The sequence below is a fragment of the Musa acuminata genome, chromosome BXJ3-9 (assembly GCF_036884655.1).
Source record: "Musa acuminata AAA Group cultivar baxijiao chromosome BXJ3-9, Cavendish_Baxijiao_AAA, whole genome shotgun sequence".
Classification (NCBI taxonomy): Eukaryota; Viridiplantae; Streptophyta; class Magnoliopsida; order Zingiberales; family Musaceae; genus Musa; species Musa acuminata.
This window is the reverse complement of record NC_088357.1, coordinates 41918184-41937675: the sequence shown is the minus strand read 5'-3', so window position 1 is coordinate 41937675 and position 19492 is coordinate 41918184. Positions and strand designations below refer to the sequence as shown.

At 45.9% G+C, this 19492-nt stretch overlaps 3 protein-coding genes and 2 long non-coding RNA genes across 7 annotated transcripts; 3 read left to right on the top strand and 2 right to left on the bottom strand.

Annotated features, from left to right (window-relative positions):
* Window positions 1-45: 45 nt before the first annotated feature.
* On the bottom strand, window positions 46-1907 carry LOC135648703 (uncharacterized). Its single transcript, XM_065166601.1, has one exon. The coding sequence runs from the start codon at window positions 1314-1316 to the stop codon at window positions 231-233; it is 1086 nt and encodes a 361-aa protein (XP_065022673.1). The 5' UTR covers window positions 1317-1907; the 3' UTR covers window positions 46-230.
* Window positions 1469-16200, top strand: LOC135648704 (zinc finger CCCH domain-containing protein 9-like). Of its 3 annotated transcripts, XM_065166603.1 has the most exons (9): window positions 1469-1610; window positions 1704-1783; window positions 1894-1924; window positions 10164-10344; window positions 10825-10914; window positions 11533-14046; window positions 14124-14344; window positions 14671-15391; window positions 15626-16200. In XM_065166603.1, the coding sequence occupies exons 8-9, from the start codon at window positions 14693-14695 to the stop codon at window positions 15986-15988; spliced, it is 1062 nt and encodes a 353-aa protein (XP_065022675.1). In that variant the 5' UTR covers window positions 1469-1610; window positions 1704-1783; window positions 1894-1924; window positions 10164-10344; window positions 10825-10914; window positions 11533-14046; window positions 14124-14344; window positions 14671-14692; the 3' UTR covers window positions 15989-16200. The 3 variants fall into 3 exon arrangements, with proteins under 3 accessions (XP_065022675.1, XP_065022676.1, XP_065022674.1); XM_065166604.1 differs by having other exon boundaries at window positions 11533-14344; window positions 15635-16200; XM_065166602.1 differs by having other exon boundaries at window positions 11533-14344; window positions 14620-15391.
* On the bottom strand, window positions 2210-10288 carry LOC135648705 (uncharacterized). The gene is made up of 3 exons (XR_010501042.1): window positions 10150-10288; window positions 2444-2532; window positions 2210-2326 (listed from the first exon to the last, which is right to left on the bottom strand). It is a non-coding gene; the product is annotated as an uncharacterized LOC135648705 (long non-coding RNA).
* LOC135649072 (leucine-rich repeat extensin-like protein 6) lies at window positions 11704-12072 on the top strand. Its single transcript, XM_065167174.1, has one exon. It carries the CDS (start codon window positions 11704-11706, stop codon window positions 12070-12072), a length of 369 nt encoding a protein of 122 aa, XP_065023246.1.
* Window positions 16201-16790: 590 nt separating the features above from the next.
* On the top strand, window positions 16791-18498 carry LOC103998630 (uncharacterized). Its single transcript, XR_672726.3, has 2 exons — window positions 16791-17834; window positions 17963-18498. It is a non-coding gene; the product is annotated as an uncharacterized LOC103998630 (long non-coding RNA).
* The last annotated feature ends 994 nt before the right edge of the window (window positions 18499-19492 follow it).

The following is a 19492-nucleotide window of genomic DNA, read 5'->3' as shown; positions in this document are numbered from 1 at the left end:
TCTAAAAAAAGAACATGATGAACCCTAATTATCCCAACTGAAGAGTAATAAATAGTGATAAACACCACTAGTGATCCATTGTGAATCTGAAAACCCTTACAATTCTCATAAACATCAAAAACTCAATTGCCATTTTGTTTTCTTCCTGCTCTCATGCAGTTTCTCTGTTGTTACTATACTCAATGGTCATTTTGTGTTCTTCCTCTTCTCATGCAGTTTCTCTGTTGTTACTATGCTCTCTTCTTGTTCAGGTTGGTGACAAGCTGCCCCATCTGAAACCTCCAGTAGCAGAAATAAGCCAATCCCAGACCAATCAGCACAAATCCCCACACCATCTCCCCTTCCCCTTCCTTCCCCCACTCCACCTCCTCGATCCTCCTCACCTTCTTCTCTTCTCCGCCTTCCTCTTCTCCAGGTGTCACCAGAACGTACGCCCTCCGCCCCTCGCGCACGGCCACGGCTGTGGCCTGCCAACCCTCCTCTACCGCCGCCTCGTCCTGCACCGCCGCATCTCCCCACCCGTCCCGGCTCCGCAGCCAACGCGTCCCCGCTCCTCCCCGCGCCAGCACCGCTCCCCCGTCGCTCCTCACCGCGATCCCTTCCGCGGCCGCCCCCACCCCCTTCCTCAGCACCTCCTTCGCCGCTCCGTCCTCTTCGTCGACCTTGAACATTCTCCCGGTTCCACCCCTCTCCACCACCAGCAGAAACCCGTGGCTCACGTGCGCCACCGCGCCCAGGCCCTCTGACGACGGATCGGCGCCGTAGATCGCCGATCTGGAAAGGACGGACGCGGTCCCATCGAGATCCGCCTTAAGGACGACGCTCCCAGCGGTGATGAAGGCGGAGCCAGTCTTGGGGTCGACGGCGACACCGCCGGGGACTGCAGAGGGGTCGGGGAACGAGGAGAGGAAGATGCGGCGGTGCGGGCGCGGGGAGCGGAGGTCGTAGGCGGCAAGGGCGGCGGGGCGGGCGAGGGCGATGAGGAGGCGGCGGCGACGGTCGTCAACGGTGAGGGCGGCGACGGAGGAGGAGGAAGGGAGGAGGAGGTCGGAGACGAGGGCCTCGGCGACGCCTGCGTCGGAGACGGAGTAGACGGCGGCGTGGGAGAGGCGGGACCCGACGAGGAAGTGCTGCGCGGAGGGGTCCCAGGCGAGGCCGCGTGGGAAGGGCACGGCAGCGGGGATGGCGATGACGTGGCGGCCGCGCCCAAGGGCAGAGCCCGTAAGGAGGGCAAACAGAAGGAGGAGGAAGGGCAAGCTGCGGAGGTGGCGCAGTCGTCTGGTTGCAGGGAAACGGCAGGAGAAGGAAGGCATCATCGCTTCTGCGTACGAAGAGAAGATCGAGAGACGGGAGGGGCTTCGGGAGAGAGGAAAGGAGCGGAGAGCTGAAAGGCGGAGTCGTGGATGTCCTTCTCATTGGACGGCTAAGGTTGCATCTCTCTGACCGATGCCAAATCGGGTCAACCATTATCGGATCGAAGATTATGATCCGCACGCAAAATGGTTCGGGTCGGGATCAGGTCACATCTGGTTAGGATTATATAGAATGATTTGGGGAAGCAGTAATAGTGTCTTCCCATAGTTCCCAACAGATCCAAGAAGCTTACCGAGGTGAGCATCCATTTCCTCCTACCTTAACTAAGCGGCACATTTGCATGAAAAGAATGAATGAACTGAAAAGTTCTTCAATTTGGATGGCAACAGTGTTGTCGGATGGGACGAGGAGGAGATTGTACGACTCTATTCTTTATGATCCACCTGAGGAACACGAGAAAGAAGTTGCAGTAAGTAGTAATGACGAAGTGTGCAGCTAAATTGGCACGAGTATTACCTAATTTTAATTGTTTTCTTCCTCATAAACTTTGTTGGCCGATCGTGATTTTGTGCTGGAAAGGATGTCGCTTATGGCCGGCACAAGGAAAGAGGTAATCCTCATTCTGTTGCCTTGCTCTTCTTCTTAAGCTGATTCCAGTTTATACTCGGTTAACAACATGAATGATGATCCATAGCTAAATTGTGCCAGCATCATCAAATGAATTTGTTGATTGAATTGTGTTAAAAATTTCACGACTGCACATGTCACTTGAATTTTTTTTATTTCTTTTAAATCTTTTAATGACTAAATAGATAAACATCATTTTATTCATCATTCATAAATATTTATTATAATTCTTTTATTACAATCCATTTATTCATCGAATCATAAATAGAAAAGTAAATATAGTGATGTTAACTTCAATAATCATCCAAATGACTCTACATAGCGGTAGAGGAAGCTTCGCTCTCCACTGGACTGGAATCCGATTTAGTACTAGAGAGAGGCTGCTCTGAAAATAAAAAAATAAAGAAAATTCAGCAACGCTGAGTAGGAACCCCAAAAGTCAACTCAAAATATATATATGATCAAAATTCAATCAATCATCCCATTGGCGTATATCAAGTACCCGAAGGAGCACTCCCCCAACAGCGGATAGAGGAACTGTCTAGCCGCCACGTTTGACGGCCCGCTAATCCCCGAAGGGAATCGCCCTACCTGCTCTCGGTAGGAAAATAATATAATCTCACATTGGTCATGTCCATTTTGGGATGAAATAATATATTTAAAACGTCTCTTTCAAATATCATCAATATCAAATAATATAAATTAGCCCTCAATTGACTTGAACTATAGTTTAATCGATTCAATTGAACTCGATTTACTAGAGCCTAACTGAACTGATCTCTAATCCTTATTTAACTGGTCTGGAACCATCCTAGACTAGTATAATTTAGACTAGATTAAGTTCAATTTAGGTTAAACTAACTTGAATAAGTCAATCAATTCAGAATCACCCTAAATTGATCTAGAATAATAAAGTCTAGTTTAGTTCAATCAATATTTGGGCTCAAGTTCAACAATAATATTGGGCTAAATTGAGCTAGTCCATCTACTGGTCATGTGTATTATATATGATTAAGCATGCATTACACAAAACTGGCCCAGCCCTGGCCCATGGACTAGTCATGTGCGTCGCATGTGACCGCCCATAATGGTTGGGTTGGGATAGCCTACGGGCCAAGGTCTGACCCGTGGGTTGGGCCTGGCCTGTGAGCAATTTCATTCCAATTAATATTCAATTTTATATCATAGCATATACCCATTAACAACATAAATAAAAACATAATAATGCATTAAAAGATAGACGATGAGAAAAGCTTTAATACAAGGAAATAACAATCTAAATTTGATTAGAAATCATAAGACATTAAAAGAGAGACCGGAAGATAAGTTTTAATACAAGGAAATAACCTTCTAAATTCAAATAAAAATCATGTTTTCAATACATATAAAATTTCAACATATTCTAGTCATATTTTAAATCATTCAGAATAATATATTTTAAATTTCAGATCAAAGAATATCAAAAAGGATTTTAGATAACATATTCTAGTCTAACAAGATTTTAATCCAAACAAGATTAAAGATAAACTGTAATATAAAAAATATATCATATAAAACATATACCTTTTTAACATATTTAATTCTACAATAAAAACCTTAATCAGGGGTCAAATAATATTATGAAAACTTTAACTGATTACTTTAATAAAAAAATTTTGACATTTAAAGAATTGATACACATTTTTCAAACTATAAAACCTTCAGCATTTAAAGAATCAAAATAGAAGCTAAAACTTTTAAATTTAAGAAAGGTAGGGAAACCTACCTCTTGTCAACATGGTGTAACTCCTCGTTCCTCCCGCTGCTAGGCTCGATTAGGTGAGGAACGAATGAGAGAAATCTCTCTCCTTTAAATAGGAAGAGGTGAGCCTCTATTAAGGGAAATTCATTTTAATTTTTATATTTATTTAATATAAATTATTTTCATTTAATATACTAACAAATATGATATCAACATATTTGGAATACTTAATAGTTATTTCCTTAATTCATATCAACAAACAAGGAAGTAGATTAAGATTTTCTTAAATTATAATAACAAGTAAGGAAATAAAATCAATTCCTAACTTAAATATTTGATTTGATTACACACATCTGCATAGTAAAAGAAGGAAATATCTAAAATTTATGTTTTGCTATGAAATTTTATAGGCCTCGAGCTTATACATGACCTTCACTGTAGATGGCATAAATTTCAGCTCATACTTAGACTAAATGGCAATTAATTTAGTTTTATTGATGATGTGGGTGTATAAATTGACTTCAAGCCTGCACCTATGAGCTAATGACTCAGGTGTTGTAACAGCATCACATGTAACCAAAATAGTTATCAAAGCAGTTAATATCAAACTATCATGTCATCAAGATAAAATCATTAGACAAACTAAATTACATATGGTTAGCAACAAGATCTAAATAGGATAATTACTTAATGAGGATAGTAAATATGATAAGACTCGGCTGACGTCAGCCGATGCTTCATGCCTCGATCGGCGCGACTGCACTCGGTCAATCGAATCGGAACACCGGCCGAGGCGCATTAACGCCTACTCAGGCTCGGTCCTTCACGCCACGCCAACACCCATATCAGACGCTACCAGCCTGCCTCCTGCAGGCGGGCACATCAAACAACAATAAGCTTCCCTATAAATACCCTCTCGTTCATCAGAAGAGGCGGAGAGAGGGGACGGAGGGATAGACACACAAAAACACTTCTTCATCTGAAACCCCCTCCACATCCGCTGACTCGATCGTCGGAGGGGTCGGGTCAAGCTTCCCGACCCGACCTTTGTGCAGGTCCGAAGCCAAAGGTCCCCGCGGGACGTGCAAACGAGGAGCCCTCGCCCGGAGCAAGCGGCCACCCCGTCCCGATCGGACTGCCTCGGCGCGACCACCTTGGCGGGCTCGAGGAACGCCCCCAGGGAGATCCCCGTCGTCCGGATCCGAACCGAGCCGCGTTGGCCCTGAGGCCATGGCTCAAGGCTGTTTCCCACAACAGATTGGCGCTAGAAGGAGGGCCGGAATGTCGGGTGATCACCCGAACGGCTCAGATGAGCCCATGGCTGAGAGGTCGCACCCGACCGAAGCCTCGGGGGGAACATCCCCCACATGGAGACCATCGTGACGAACATCCCGCCACAACCTTCGAACGATATTGGCGAATATTCAATGACCCGGGCTTGTCGCCGCCTGACGGCGCCCCAGCCGACTCAACGCCCGTGTCACCCGAGGCCTTTCAGGACCTCGCCCGTCAAGTTCGAGCTCTGATGAAAATGGTGCAAACAATTACCCCGCTCGTTTCGCATCCGACGCACCCGCCCGCGATCGAACCACTACGATAACGCAAGGCGCCCATTCGGGCCCACATGACACTACCGGAGCCCCCCGCTTCGTCTCGGGTCCGACCGGCCCCACTCGAGGATCCAGTGATGGCAAACCCGAGCAGTCGCCCAGAACCCGAGGCACTCTCTTCGGACTCCCTGCTGGCCCAGTTGCGCTTCATCAGCCAGCGACTCGACGAGGTGCAAAAAGAGGTTTGCAGGTCCAAGGGAGAGCTCGGGGAGGACACACACCAAGGGTCTCCCTTCACGCCCGAGATACGGGATCTGACAGTCCCCCCGGACTTCCAGCTCCTCTCTCTGGACGCTTACGATGACTCCATCGACCCAGCGGACCATGTAGCCACTTTTCGCTCCCAAATGGCGCTATACGGAACCTCTGATGCCCTGATGTGCAGAGTGTTTCCTACCACTCCAAGAGGGCCGACCCATGCGTGGTATGGCGGCTTGAAGACCGGAACGATTGCTTCCTTCGGCCAGCTCGCCAATGACTTCGAGCTCCACTACGTAGCCTATGCACGGCCAAAGCCCTCCGCGGCGCTGCTCCTCGGACTCAAACAAAGGGAGGATGAGCCCCTCTTACATTTTGTGGATCGCTTTGCCACGTAAATCCGGGGTTTGCTGAACACTCACCCCTCTCTGTTAGTGTAGGTGTTGGGAAATCATTGGGGGGCGACATCATATGCGCAGCGGAAGAACAAGAAAACAAAATCCCCGATTCCCAAAAAGATGTTCGTCGTCGTGCGAAGATTGGTGCGCAAAAAATCTGCAAAACACAAAACTGCGTATAGAGATTGTGTTACCTAGGGAGATCGTATATCCCTGTTTCCTTGCAGATCCTTAGGAGAGGGTGAAGGAGGTCAAGCGTCCTCCTCTCTAGCGGTGATCCACACAGCAGGGTTGTGACGACGCTCCTCAAAACTCCAGGCCTACTCTGAGGTGGAGAGGGAGAGGAGAATAGGAAAGGCAAGCAAAGACTCTAGCCTATGAGGCTGTGAATCCCTCCTATTTATAGAGATCCCGTGTCAAACCCTAATGGGTCCTTCCCTAGTGGGTATTGGATCTGCATCCAATAAGACAAGGGCTCCGTCGGATATCTCATATCCGAACCTCTACTCATCGCAATGCCTACCATATGTGTGTGACCCTCTAGGCCCAATATCGAGCTGGCCGTGAGTCATACCTATCAGAACTCCTTCTAACTCAGTGAATTATTATCTCTGTAATAATTCACTCGACTCATCGACTACGAACGTACTAGGCCACTACGCCGTAGTCCCCAGACGATACAGGGGAATCTAATCCATTGGACCTCTCTGTCCTCAGTTACTATGTACCTATAGTCCCTCATCCATCTAATATCCCAGAGACCGTATATCGAGCATGGTGCTGTCAGACCCATACGGTTTCTACTCGAGTCTCGCTCTAATCGGATTCTCCCGGAGAACTCTTTCTCTCTCAACCCGAATGACCCTGGCCAGGGATTTGTCTAAGCAAGAACACATAGGATATTCCTCTCATGACGCCGAGAGTAGATGATCCTCTATTGACACTCAATAGCCCTCGTAAGGTCGACTACCACTCCCAATGACCAGCTGTACTAGATCTGGGGACAGCCAAACCTATAAGTCTGGTATCAAAGAGTGGAGCACTCATACAGGACATCCTTGGTGTCTCAAGTCTAAGGACCAGATACACCACTAGGACTACGGAATCGCTGTCTGACAATAAGGCATCATCAACCATCCAGCATTCCGTAAACGGATCAATCAGTGAACTCATTCTCCAATGAGCACCTGTACTGTATCCCTAGTGTCCCTACACGAGCAGCTATGAGACCAGCTGCATCCATCATATGGACGGGTATACAGCACACCAGTCTATCCGGTTATCACGATGTCCCTCTCGAGTAACCTATGACCGGGATTATTTAGGATATGTGTTTATAGGTGAATCGATCTCATTATCGTGATCTCATCACGATCCGATTCCCATTGCACAAATCCAAGGACATCACAATATATATATGCATTTATGCAATAGTCATAAAGTGATATATGCCAAAATATAATAAGCAAAAAGATTCTGTATCAAGTCACACGTGCCATCACTCACGTGATTGGCTTGCTGGGCACCTATGACTAGCAGCAGGTGTTTATGATAGGTCTGCGACCTTCCAGATTCCTCTGGTCCCTAGCGGAGCGACCTCCCACCACGGTGCCAGAGATGCTCCAACGGGCTAACCGGTACATCGCGGCGGAGGCCTGGGCAGTCGTGAGGAGAAAGGACGACTTCCGGCCGTGGGCTCCATAAGAGAGGTCAAGCACCCGCGGTGGCTACACCGATGTAGCCCTCACGAAAAGAAATCGAGGCCCTGCCTCAGTTCCTTCCGAGCGAAGGTTCAGTACCATCTGACTGCCTCCCGGTTCGCGGTTAGCTCCAACCTAACCCCCTTCTGTATCTACACGGCTTGGCCCGACTCGTATCCCTCGGCCGTAGTCGGCCCGAGCCCACCTCAGTGCGGTCTGCCCGCCTGAGTGTGTCCCTCGGCCGTAGCCTGCCTGCGCCGAGTTCCTCGGCCACAGACCGCCGAGTACACCTCAACGCGGCCTGCCCGCCTGAGCCGTGTCCCTCCGCCGCAGGCCGCTTGCGTCGAGCTCCTCGGCCGTAGCCGACCCGAGTCCACCTCAGCGCGACCTGCCCGCCTGAGCCGTGTCCCTCGGCCGCAGCTCGCCTGCGCCGAGCTCCTCGGTCACAGACCGCCGAGTTCACCTCAGCGCGGCCTGCCCGCCTGAGCCGTGTCCCTCGGCCGCAGCCCGCCTGCGCCGAGCTCCTCGGTCGCATGGTACCCGAAACCACACTTGCGTGGCCTGCCCGCCTATGTCGTGCTACTCGGCCGCATGGTGCTCGAAACCACGCCTGCGCGATCTACCCACCTACGTCGTGCTACTCGGCCGCATGACCCTCGAGACCACGCCTGCGCGGTCTACCCGCCTGCGTCGTGATCCTCGGTCGCATGATGCCCGAGACCACACCTGCGCGGCCTGCTCGCCTACGTCGTGCTCCTCAGCCCCATGTTCCCCGAGACACACCTGCATGGCCAGCCCGCCTGCGTCGTGCTCCTTAGCTCCATGTTCCTAAGACACACCTGCGCGACCAGCCCGCCTGCGTCGTGCTCCTCGGCTCCATGCTTCCCGAGATCACGCTTGCGCGTCTAGCCCACCTGCGTCGTGCTCCTCGACTCCATGCTCCTCGAGACACGCCTGCGCGGCCAGCCCGCCTGCGTCGTGCTCCTCGACTCCATGCTTCCCGAGATCACGCCTGCGCGGCCAGCCCGCTTGCGTCGTGCTCCTTGGCTCCATGTTCCCGAGATCACGCCTGCGCGGCCAGCCCGCTTGCGTCGTGCTCCTCGGCCCCATGCTTCCCGAGATCACACCTACGCAGCCAGCCCGCCTGCGTCGTGCTCCTCAGCCCCATACTCCCCGAGACATGCCTGCGCGGCCAGCCCCTCTGAAAGCTAAAGCCATGCCTCGGACTTCCGTTACAACGACCGACGCATAGGTTCTTTATGGGAGGGAATATAATGAGGATAGTAATTATGATAAGACTCGGCTGACGTCAGCCGACGCCTCACGCCTTGATCGGCGCGACTGCACTCGGTCAATCGAACCGGAACACCGGCCGAGGCGCATTAACACCTACTCGGGCTCGGTCCTTCACACCATGCCAACACCCATGTCAGACGCTACCAGCCTGCCTCCTGCAGGCGGGCACATCAAACAACAGTAAGCTTCCCTATAAATACCCTCTTGTTCATCAGAAGAGGCGGAGAGAGGGGACAGAGGGACAGGCACACAAAAACACTTCTTCATCTGAAACCTCCTCCACATCCGCTGACTCGATCGTCGGAGGGGTCGGGTCGAGCTTCCCGACCCGACCTTTGTGCAGGTCCGAAGCCGAAGGTCCCCGCGGGACGCGCAGGCGAGGAGCCCTCGTCCGGAGCAAGCGGCCACCCTGTCCCGATCGGACCGCCTCGGCGCGACCACCTCGGCGGGCTCGAGGAACGCCCCCAGGGAGATCCCCGTCGTTTGGATCCGAACCGAGCCGCGTCGACCCCGAGGCCACGGCTCAAGGCTGTTTCCCACAACATTACTCGATTCCAATTATTCGACGGTTGGACTATTGTATAAAGGGATTTTCTCCTCAGAAACTATTGATATGATACTCTGAATACTTTTCTAATTTGATTTTTTTTCAGTATTATTTCACCGTCTGAAAGAATATCTTGATCTAAGCATCAGAGGAGGATCTTGTTGAGTATATTATAACTTTTATCTTATTTTTATTGGAAATATTCATGTATGTGAGATAAAAGAAAGATGAACTAAGAAGATATAGTAGGATTATAGATATTATGATTGATCCATAACATAGGATCCTACGCTTTTGGACTGACTTAGTGTCTTGCATGATATAATCATGGCCAATTTGATTTAGACACATCAGTAGTTGATTTCTGATGTGGTCAGAAAACTCAATACCACCTCAGCTCAACCTTGCTTCTCATGTTCATATTAGTAATCCTTCTATTTTAGCTTTTTTTTTGGCAAGATGACTAAATCTGACCTCATCAGTGAATTCAATTATTGGATACTCCAGCTCAGGCACAAGCTTACAATAAGTACAATGATATAATTGGTGATGATGTGATATTTGTTGTAGCAATATCAACAGATTAGTGTCCTATTAACAATTTCAGATACCGATGTATACATGTAAATCATCAACTATTCATGGCCAAAAAATTTCTTGTTGTCTACAGCTTTATTCTTTCAAGCAACCTGTTGGCATGTTTCTGGAACGCACTCACCTTAATCATGTCAGGAGAAGCAATATAGCCTGGACTTGGAGGAGCTACAGCAGACGCTGCTCGAAATGGTACAGGATTCTGGTTCACCATCTCAGCCTTGCCCCTTTGCCGATGGAGGATGTTTGTCAACTTGGAAGTGGCTTCTGGATGGCATGGAGTCGAAGACACCGGCACGGAGTTGTTTGGAATTGTGAGGTATCATTCAAAACAAAGTTTATGTTTAGGAGTCTGCAGAATCGATGCCAAACAAAGTTTGGTATTTGCTAACCATTTTGATTTAAACATATAGACAGCCATGATATCTATGTGTATCATATAATTTTTCTTGTTCAGATATAAGACTGCAATCAGCTAAACAAGTGATGCGTTCGTCAAGATAATGCCCTTTAAATTCAAAATTAGTCATTGATGACCGAGTTGAGGCCCACTGATTGGCATCTCATTTCAGGCTTAGCTTGTTTTGATCCTATAACATAATCATAATAATGACAAACCAATCCACAATAGATTAATCCATATTTGTCTTAGAACTGTTGTGATTAGTGTTGGGAAAGATAAATTATCTAGAGTTAGAATTTGGCTGGGGGGCATCCTGTAACTCTTAAATGAATGCTTGTGTTCCTTCCCCTTTTCCATGGCCTACCCATTCGTCTTAATTATTCTTATCTTGAACAGGTTGGTGGCGGGTCTACATTCAGCTTCGTTGCTGTCTCTGAATACCATGAACTTGCCTTTCAAAACGAGTCAGCAGCTACAAGCCCAGTGGCAAGTACTCAGAACCTACCTTATCTCTGAACTCCCATTTTTACTTTCTTACATACACTGCAAAAATGCTTTAGAGAGAGAACCTAAGTTAGAGGAGCTTCCTATCTCTCTCTTGACTTGGATGTCGAGGTCGAATCCCGACTTGAGATATAATCTCTCTCGACTTGATATACTTGCATATGAATCTCCTGTAGGAATTTGGTATCTAGGCATTCAATGTAAGAGTAAGTATTTAATCGCATGATCAAAACATACTTGAAGAGACCTGTTTATAGTGATAGCTCTAATCGTATGCCATTGGGAAGAACATTCATTGAATCATATCCAAATGTTCATTTGATCGTATTTAGTTTTAATTATCCGAAAATACGGATAATCAAACCCCAAAATTATGGATGTGCAGTTCATCTGGGTCCCATCATATTAGGGCATCCACATGCCGATCGCTTTCAGACAAAACAATAATAGAAGGATAACCATGCAACAACACACCTTCTAACACTTTTTTCTTCTACCAATTACACCCATAGTTGTTCATGCAACAATAGAAAGAGAAAGAAGAAGAAGACGATTACATAGTTTTCTTACACCAACCTCCTCTTCCTGTACACTCCACAGCTTTACCTTCTCCGCAATCCACTTTGGACCAACCCAATTAAGCCCTCGACGTGAACGGAAAGGAGAAGCAAAGCCAAGTCCACAGAGCTGTCTCCTACTCGGAGAGTGTGTGTGTCTGTGTGTGAGAGAGAGAGAGAGAGAAAGAGAGAGAGGAGGAGGACGTCGGAAAAGATGCGACGATGCTGCCGAAAGCCTTCGCCACTGCTGGTGAAGTCGACGCTTATCATGATCGCGGCTGCCTCGATAGTGGTCGGCTGCTCTGCAGCAGTAACCCCGTCGGTGCCCGACGCTCAGATCAAATGCGACTGCAATCCCTGCGGCTGCACGCAGAAACCGCCGCCTCCGCCTCCGAAGTGGCCCGTACCGTATTGTCCTCCGCCGCCACCGGCGCCGTATCTTTACATAGTCGGCACGCCAGGTAATCTCTACCCGTTTGACCCCAATTACTACCCCTCGAGCGCTCGCCGGAGCTACGCTGGGCCGATGCCGGTCTTCCTGGTCTCCGGGCTGCTTGCCCTGTGGAAGATTTGGTGGCTATGACTTGTGCTGTAACAATCATTTAGATTTCTGCTTCGTCTTCTTTCCATGTTCTCAAATCTTCTCTTTGTTGCAAGAAAATGAAGAATAAGTTCTGATTTCTAAATGATTAGCTTTGGCAGATCCTTTTTTTTTCCCCGCTTTATACGTAAATCTCTAAATTTGTTAAGAATATAAATGAATTCATATCTACACAAAAGAATATATCTTTCTTATCTACTAAAGTTCTTTAATGAAATGACAGTGATAAAAAATAATAGATTTACACTATAAATCATGCATTGAATGATCAGATCCTACCACAAAAGAAATGGAGTATGATTGCTGGGGGATACATGAAAAATCTCTAATATACATGTCATAATCATTTGTATTAGAGAATATTTTTCCTGTGAGGAGGAGGATGATATTATATATTGCAAGTGGACATTGAGCCAATTAATCTTATTCCATAGCTCATATGCCTATTGGAATTGCTTATTGCTTAGCTTTTGGTAGATGGATCAGTAATGTCACTTTCCTGTGTCCATGATTGAGGCTTGACTTATGACCATATTACTTTAGCATCAATAAGGTTAAGGTTTAAATTATCATATTTTATGTAATGTGACTACTTTTGGGTTTTTAGAATTTGCATGTCTAACCTCAATAACATCTATTGGTTAGCTGCATATTTAGAAACTAATTAGGCTTAAGAATGAATTTATGTTACAAATTGCAAAGAATCTTATCATAATTAAAACTCTCAAATTAGAATTTATGTTAAATTATAAATTTAAATTTAATATTCCAATGCTATCCACCATTTGTATCTCACTCCATATAGAAACCTGCGAAACCTCCCTTTGCGTGCACTCGAAGCCCCACCGATGGACGCTACTCTCCGCACAAATCAACCTCATTAACCCTGAATCACATCCACCATGCAAAGCCGTCACCCTCAACCATCGTAGAACACGACTCTCCTTCTTCTTCTTCCTTCGATCCTTCCTAGCATGCACTCATGCTCTCAAAGCATTCCTACGTCGTCATCTCCACGCTTCTCCTCCTCCTCCTCCTCGACCGTCCTCCGTCGAGTCTCTCCGACTGTCCGTACCCAAGCCTGCCGCCACCGGACACGTCATATTACGGGGAGTCGCATCCTCCACCGCTGGGTTACATTCCCTACTTCCCTCCACCAGACAACACTCTGCTAGCTCCGCCGCCGCCCAACCCCGTCCTGCCATGGTTCCCCTTCTACTACAGAACCCCGCCGCCGCCTCTACTTGCATCCCTGCAACATTGCTGCCTTTGCTCTCAGCGTCGTTGGCAGTCCTTCTCTAGCGATCATAAGCTTGGTTTCTCAATAGAGATCGAAGTTGTTGGTTTGTGTATGTAATTGTTTTGGCATGCGGTCTGATAATAACAACGTAAGCTAATGAAGCTTACTTCATATTTGCTGGATATGACATGCATTTCCTCTTTCCTTTATTCTTTTTTGCTGCTTTATGTTCTAAAATTGTTCTTCTGCAGTTCTGCTACTGTAATTGCTAAGTCATCATCAGGACAGAGACAGGTCAACAGAGTTTGGTCAAGATAACACAATCTCGCCACATTCCACCAAACTCATTGTCCGCACTGTGACATAGAACAAGAAAGGGAACTTTTTCAGAGAGAGAGAGAGAGAGAGAGAGAGAGATTTTAACGCTTCACAATTGACATCTCATTCAATCAGTCCGTTGCCGAGAAAATTTCAAAAAGAAAGATATATATATATATATATATATATATATATATATATATATATATATATATATATATATATATATATGACGCGCGTGTGCTGTTATAATCCGAAGGTGGCGTGCTTGGCGAGGACGGTGGGCCCCAGTTAGTTAAAAATTTGACGAGGAAGCAAACATAATGGCTACGCTTCTTCGTTCGTAATGGAACGCAGTTTGGTAGCTCAAAGCTGGGACTCTTCCACACAAAGCAAACGTAATCGTGACGTCCGTTATTTCTCCGTCCAAATCGTCATGGAAGGTGGCCTAACGTCCGTTATTGTCACCACACAGTGCACGGACAGGAATGCCGTTACTCCACGTCAGCTCACGGTGGTTTCACTTTGTGGCGTCTTGAAACGGCGGTAGGAGTCCGTCAAGCTTACCGTTTCGGGGTCTCCCTGGCACCGACCACTGCGCTCCACACTCCTGCCCTCCCCACCTATATATACACCACTCCCTCCTCCCTCAGTTCTTTGATCACCCCCCGTCCCCTGACTTCTCGTTTGGCGAAGGTGAGACTTCCTTTGATGATGTGATCTGTTTCTTTTTTCATCTTTGTGTTGGATCAACGAATCGAGCGAGATGTTGAAATCTCGATGATGATCCGATATCGATGATCACGCGTTCGTGATCTTTCGTTTGGATGTTGGTCCTATTGGTTTTGGATTGGCGAGTAGCTGTTTTCTCTATGTTTTCCTGGTTTCTGTTTGATCCGGGAAGAAATACCAGTCTCTGGACAACTTTTGATGCATATTTGAAGTTTTGTAGAAAATGTGTTCTGTGGCAGTGGTCGGATCTGATCCGTTGGTGCTTCTTTCTTGGTTTGTCTCCTTTGAAGAGACGGCATCAGACAGAGATTGATGCAGCGGGCACTGGTTTCATCCGGCGGTGGCGACTGCCTCGGCGTTTCGATGGCATCCGCGCCTTCCCCGTACATCTGTAACGGTGACGATTTCCTCAGCCCGTACACGATTTTCTCAACGATCGACACTGCCCCTCTCCCCGCTTCCGGCACCTTCGCGATCTCCCCCTCCTCGGTCTCCTTCGAAGAGGCGGAGGCCTCATCCACAGCCACCGAGGACCGCCTCTGCCTAGCCCGCCTCGCTCTCCGGTACCGGGAGATCACCGAGCGCTACGGCATCTGCCTATCCCACCTCTGCGACACCGCCGAGGAGGTGGAGTCCCTTCGCCGCGAGAACGCCAGCCTCCGAACCGCCAACGGCGAGCTCGCCAGGCGGCTCGAACTCCTCGCCGGTAAGCACACTGGCCGTTTCCCGTCATCCGCGGGTGTGGTGCTCATGGATGAGCTCCCCCCCCTCAGCATCGCCGAAACGCCGAAGCCCGGAGACAGCCCCACGAGCGTGCTCACCTTTCAGGAGAGAATCTGCGGTGGCCACAGGTCGGCAACTGGGCCGGTGGCGGAGAAGCATGTCTCACCACCGAAGATCACCTCGGTCAGATCCAGCGGATACCTAAAGCTGAACTCGGCCGGTGGACCGGGTTCGGATACGAACCGCAACGACCGGTTTCGCGTCCCAAGCCCCGTCATGATCGGCTCGGTGAGTATTCTATTCTCTATTCCTCTTAATTTTTCTCGCAGAGAAAGTTGACGTTGTTATTTTATACATTATTATACAATGATATAACTATACGGACGAGTTTGGTGCACGAGCGGGTAAAGTGTCATGGTGTAGTAGAAGTGTTGCTCTCTTCCACACTGGAAGATATTTTGGTTATTTCGTTTTGTTTGACAGGGTGCATATTTCCCTTCTATTTTGTTTTCTTACTACAAGCTGCGGCAGGCGCATTTGGGCGGGGGGAGCAACGACGGCAAGGGGGAAAGAGTAGGAGGCGCGGACGATGAGAAAGAAGGAGAGAGTGGTGGTGGAGCACTGGAGCTGGAGGTGTTCCGCCAGGGGATGTTCAAGACGGAGCTGTGCAGTAAGTGGGAGGAGAGCGGAGTGTGCTCATACGGCGAGCACTGCCGGTTCGCCCACGGCATCGCGGAGCTCCGCCCTGTCCTCCGTCACCCCCGCTACAAGACCGAGCTCTGCCGCATGATCCTCTTCGGCGACGCCTGCACCTACGGCCACCGCTGCCAATTCCGCCACTCCCTCTCCCCCTCCGACCACCAACGCCTCCGGCGCTGCCCATAAAACGTATAGATTACTCCCTATACTAATTAACGACAATAAAACTAAGAAAAAACAGGGTAAAAAAACAGAGGTGTAGAAGTTATATATCTCCCCTCCTAACCAAAATTATTCCAAATGGAAGGAAATGTAGCAGATCTAAATGCTTGTAAATTGCTTTTGCTATGTGTATGCTCCCTCTGGTAAATAAATATATGTAGATGTATTTAGTGCAAGCACGGAATAGGACAATACATTTTTCTCTGTTGAGCAAATATTTAGAAAGATCAAACATAGTGGTGTCGTTGTCTTAGCCTTTTGTTTTTGAAGTTTCTTGATTCAATTTTCTCTGCTCTGAGCTATTACTTTATGGGCGCGTAGCTAGCATGGCCAATGACGGAGGTGCAAGCATGCTCAGCGTGCAAAGGTAGTCAGTAATAGATGTGACCAATGGTAAAATCATCATTTATGAAAGAAAACTCTCTTGGAGAATTTATGAAAATTCGGTGCTATGTAAGAATTTATCAAAACTATAGATTTAAAAAAAATAAAAAAAATCTTATTTTTATTTCTTCTCGAATATCATTCATTTTACATTTAATCTTGTAAAAGCTCCTTATTTTCTAAATAATAAAATTACCCCTAACATCTATTGGTGATCACCTTCGCTCCTCGTTCGTCACCTCTGTCTCACTAACCCACCCTTGCTCATATAGTATCTCTTCCCATTTTATACACTGATTTCTTTGTTGAATCTTAATATTATTGACTTCTCGTCGAGTTAGTAATCACGGGTTAAGGAGATGTGAGAGTGATTATGACCATGATGATAAAAAAGATAAGAATAAAAAAATAAAAAGATAAAAAAAAATGACAAGAAGTGGAGGCAAAAATAATTTTATTAAAAAAATATTTTATAGCTAACGGATAAAAAGTCAAAACAATATTTTTTTTAGAATTTGCTTTTTTTTTTTAATTTACCCCACTATAAACCCCGTAGCTATCGAGTCAAGCTTCTTTTTAGCTTTCCAATCCTTAAAAAAAAAAAACAAACAAACAAACAAACTGAGTTCTCTTTCATAAACCCACTCTCCATGACGCTACCCACTTCCGTTGTGAAATGAAGGCCATGACCATAGGGTGACAGGGAGGGATCGCTGCGAATCAGTAGGGAACCATTCATAGATTTATTACTTGTGGCCCAAGTGTGACGCCACAAATATGAAAGCCATTCCCACAAACGTATGGCAGGCGTCGTCGCATCCGCTTTGCTTCGTAACGAAGCATCGGGAACCCACGTGCTTTCCTTCGCACCAGCACCCACGTCCATGTCGGAAAGCGCTGGCATCCAACAAAACCAGCGGCCACATCGGCGGTTTCACGAAACCACGCGTCGTCCCGAGGAAGCGTCCTCCCCTCTTTATATCCACCCCTGCAGCGAATCAATTGCAGAGAGCGGAACGGTAGCCGCAGGTCGGGGAGGGAAGGGGAGATCGGGTCTCTCGAAGCTCTTGGTATGGGGCTGGTTTGGAAAACCCTCCCTCCACCTCCATGTTGGTAGGAGTGCGGTGCTTTCCAATACCTCCCATGCCAATGGTTTCCAGGCACCCCTCCCTTTCCCTCGCCGAGCCCTCCTCCTCCATGAGAAGTGATTCGGTGAGGGTAGGTGGGAGAGGAAGCACTGGCTCCCCGAAAGCCGTGGGGATGGGGGCATCTGCAAGTCCATGCCTGCTCTTCCTGCTTCGGATGCTGTCTGTTGGAGGGAAGATGCAGGCGCTGGTTCTTTGCCGATTCCTCCCATCCCTATGGTTTCTGGCAGCTCCTTCCTCTCCCTTCCGCCTGTTGTGGCGCTCTCTTATCACTCAGACCGGTAAGGTGTTCTCGTTCCATTTAGCTCTGTTTTCTCCTTAATGGTCTTTCTGGCTTTTGGAGGTAACAACTCAACGTGAATACTTTGTTATGGTTATTGCGAATCAAATACCTTTTCTCATGGCGAAGTATCCATGGAGGCTCTGCTTTCACCTCCTTCTCCAGGAGATAACGTGGAGGGCTCGCTGCTTCTGTTCGTGGATGCTCTATATATGGATATTGTTGCTGCTTTGAGTTTTAAGGGATTCGAATTGTGTGAAGAAACACACTTAAATGTTCCATTTCTTTGATCTGAATCACTTCGTTGTCATGGTAGTTTTTTGGTTTATCTTGGAGAAGCGTCAAGCGACACATCGATGACTGAGCAATTGAGGCGAGTTATGAAATGAGCAACTCCATTAATGAGATCGAAGCATGGTTGGTCTCAGTCGAGCTTAAAGCTGAATCCGGACTCGAGGGAGCGGATACACGACATGCTTTACTGTTGCAAGGTCAAACGAGGCACTCTTCCCAACCGTACTCAACTGTCCATTTTTGGGGTTTGAAAATATATTTTTAATTTTAGCGTGTGGTTTGGTTAGGTTACGTTGGTTTGAGTGGATGTGGAATGTCTGAATGTTCTGTAATTATTATTTGGTAAAATTATATTTTCAAAATTTATTAAATATTGTATGATATTTTTATTTGTTATTTTATTTAAAATAATACAATTTTATTTTAAATTAATATATAATTATATAAAAATTTTGAATCGTCCAATATATAATAAATAAATATAATAATGCAAATAAATAAAAAATATTTTTGAAAAAATAAAATAAAATTTTATCTATATATTATATTCAAATTTTACTAAATCATTCGATGATTGAATGTTGATAAAAATTATAAACTACTATTAAAATTTAAAATTATATTAATATTTTAATGTAAAATAGTAATGTTATTAGTATTTACAATATTTGGGTGAGGTATTACTTAAAAAAATATTAAATATTACTTTAAAAATATTAAATGGTAATTTATACTCAAAATATATATTTGAAATATATATTGGTTTTTTAATATATATATATATATATATTTATATATTTTAAATAAGTTGCAAAACGTGCATTCAAGTGTGTCATCTTTGAAATGAAGTTAGTCTATCGATTGAGTCATTAGTAGTAATTCTAAGTATAAAAATTATGATTATATGAAAAATTTAATATTATAAATTAAAATTAAATAATAATATATCAAATATATAACGTGTGATTAAAAAATAAAAAATATATAATCTTTAAATAATATTATGTCACGTATTTATATTTGAGTTTATTTATTTCAGATTAAAAATTAGAAGAGTTTTTTTAATCAAATTTATTTCTTAAAAAAATTTATTATAATTAAAATTTTTATTATTTGATAATATATATTTTATCTAATTAAATAGGATTATATATTTTAATATTTTTCTTGATTTATTAATTAATAATATGTAAAACTTATAATAAAAATAAATAAAATAAAAGTTTATTAAAAATATTTTTATTTAATTAAATTTTAAAAATAAAAAGTGGTGGAACCGCCCTTGAGCGAGTTTGGGCGGTGCAACCACCCCTGACAAGCGGTGGAACCGCTTGAGCTCGGTCTCCGAGCTCCGCCAGGCGGTGC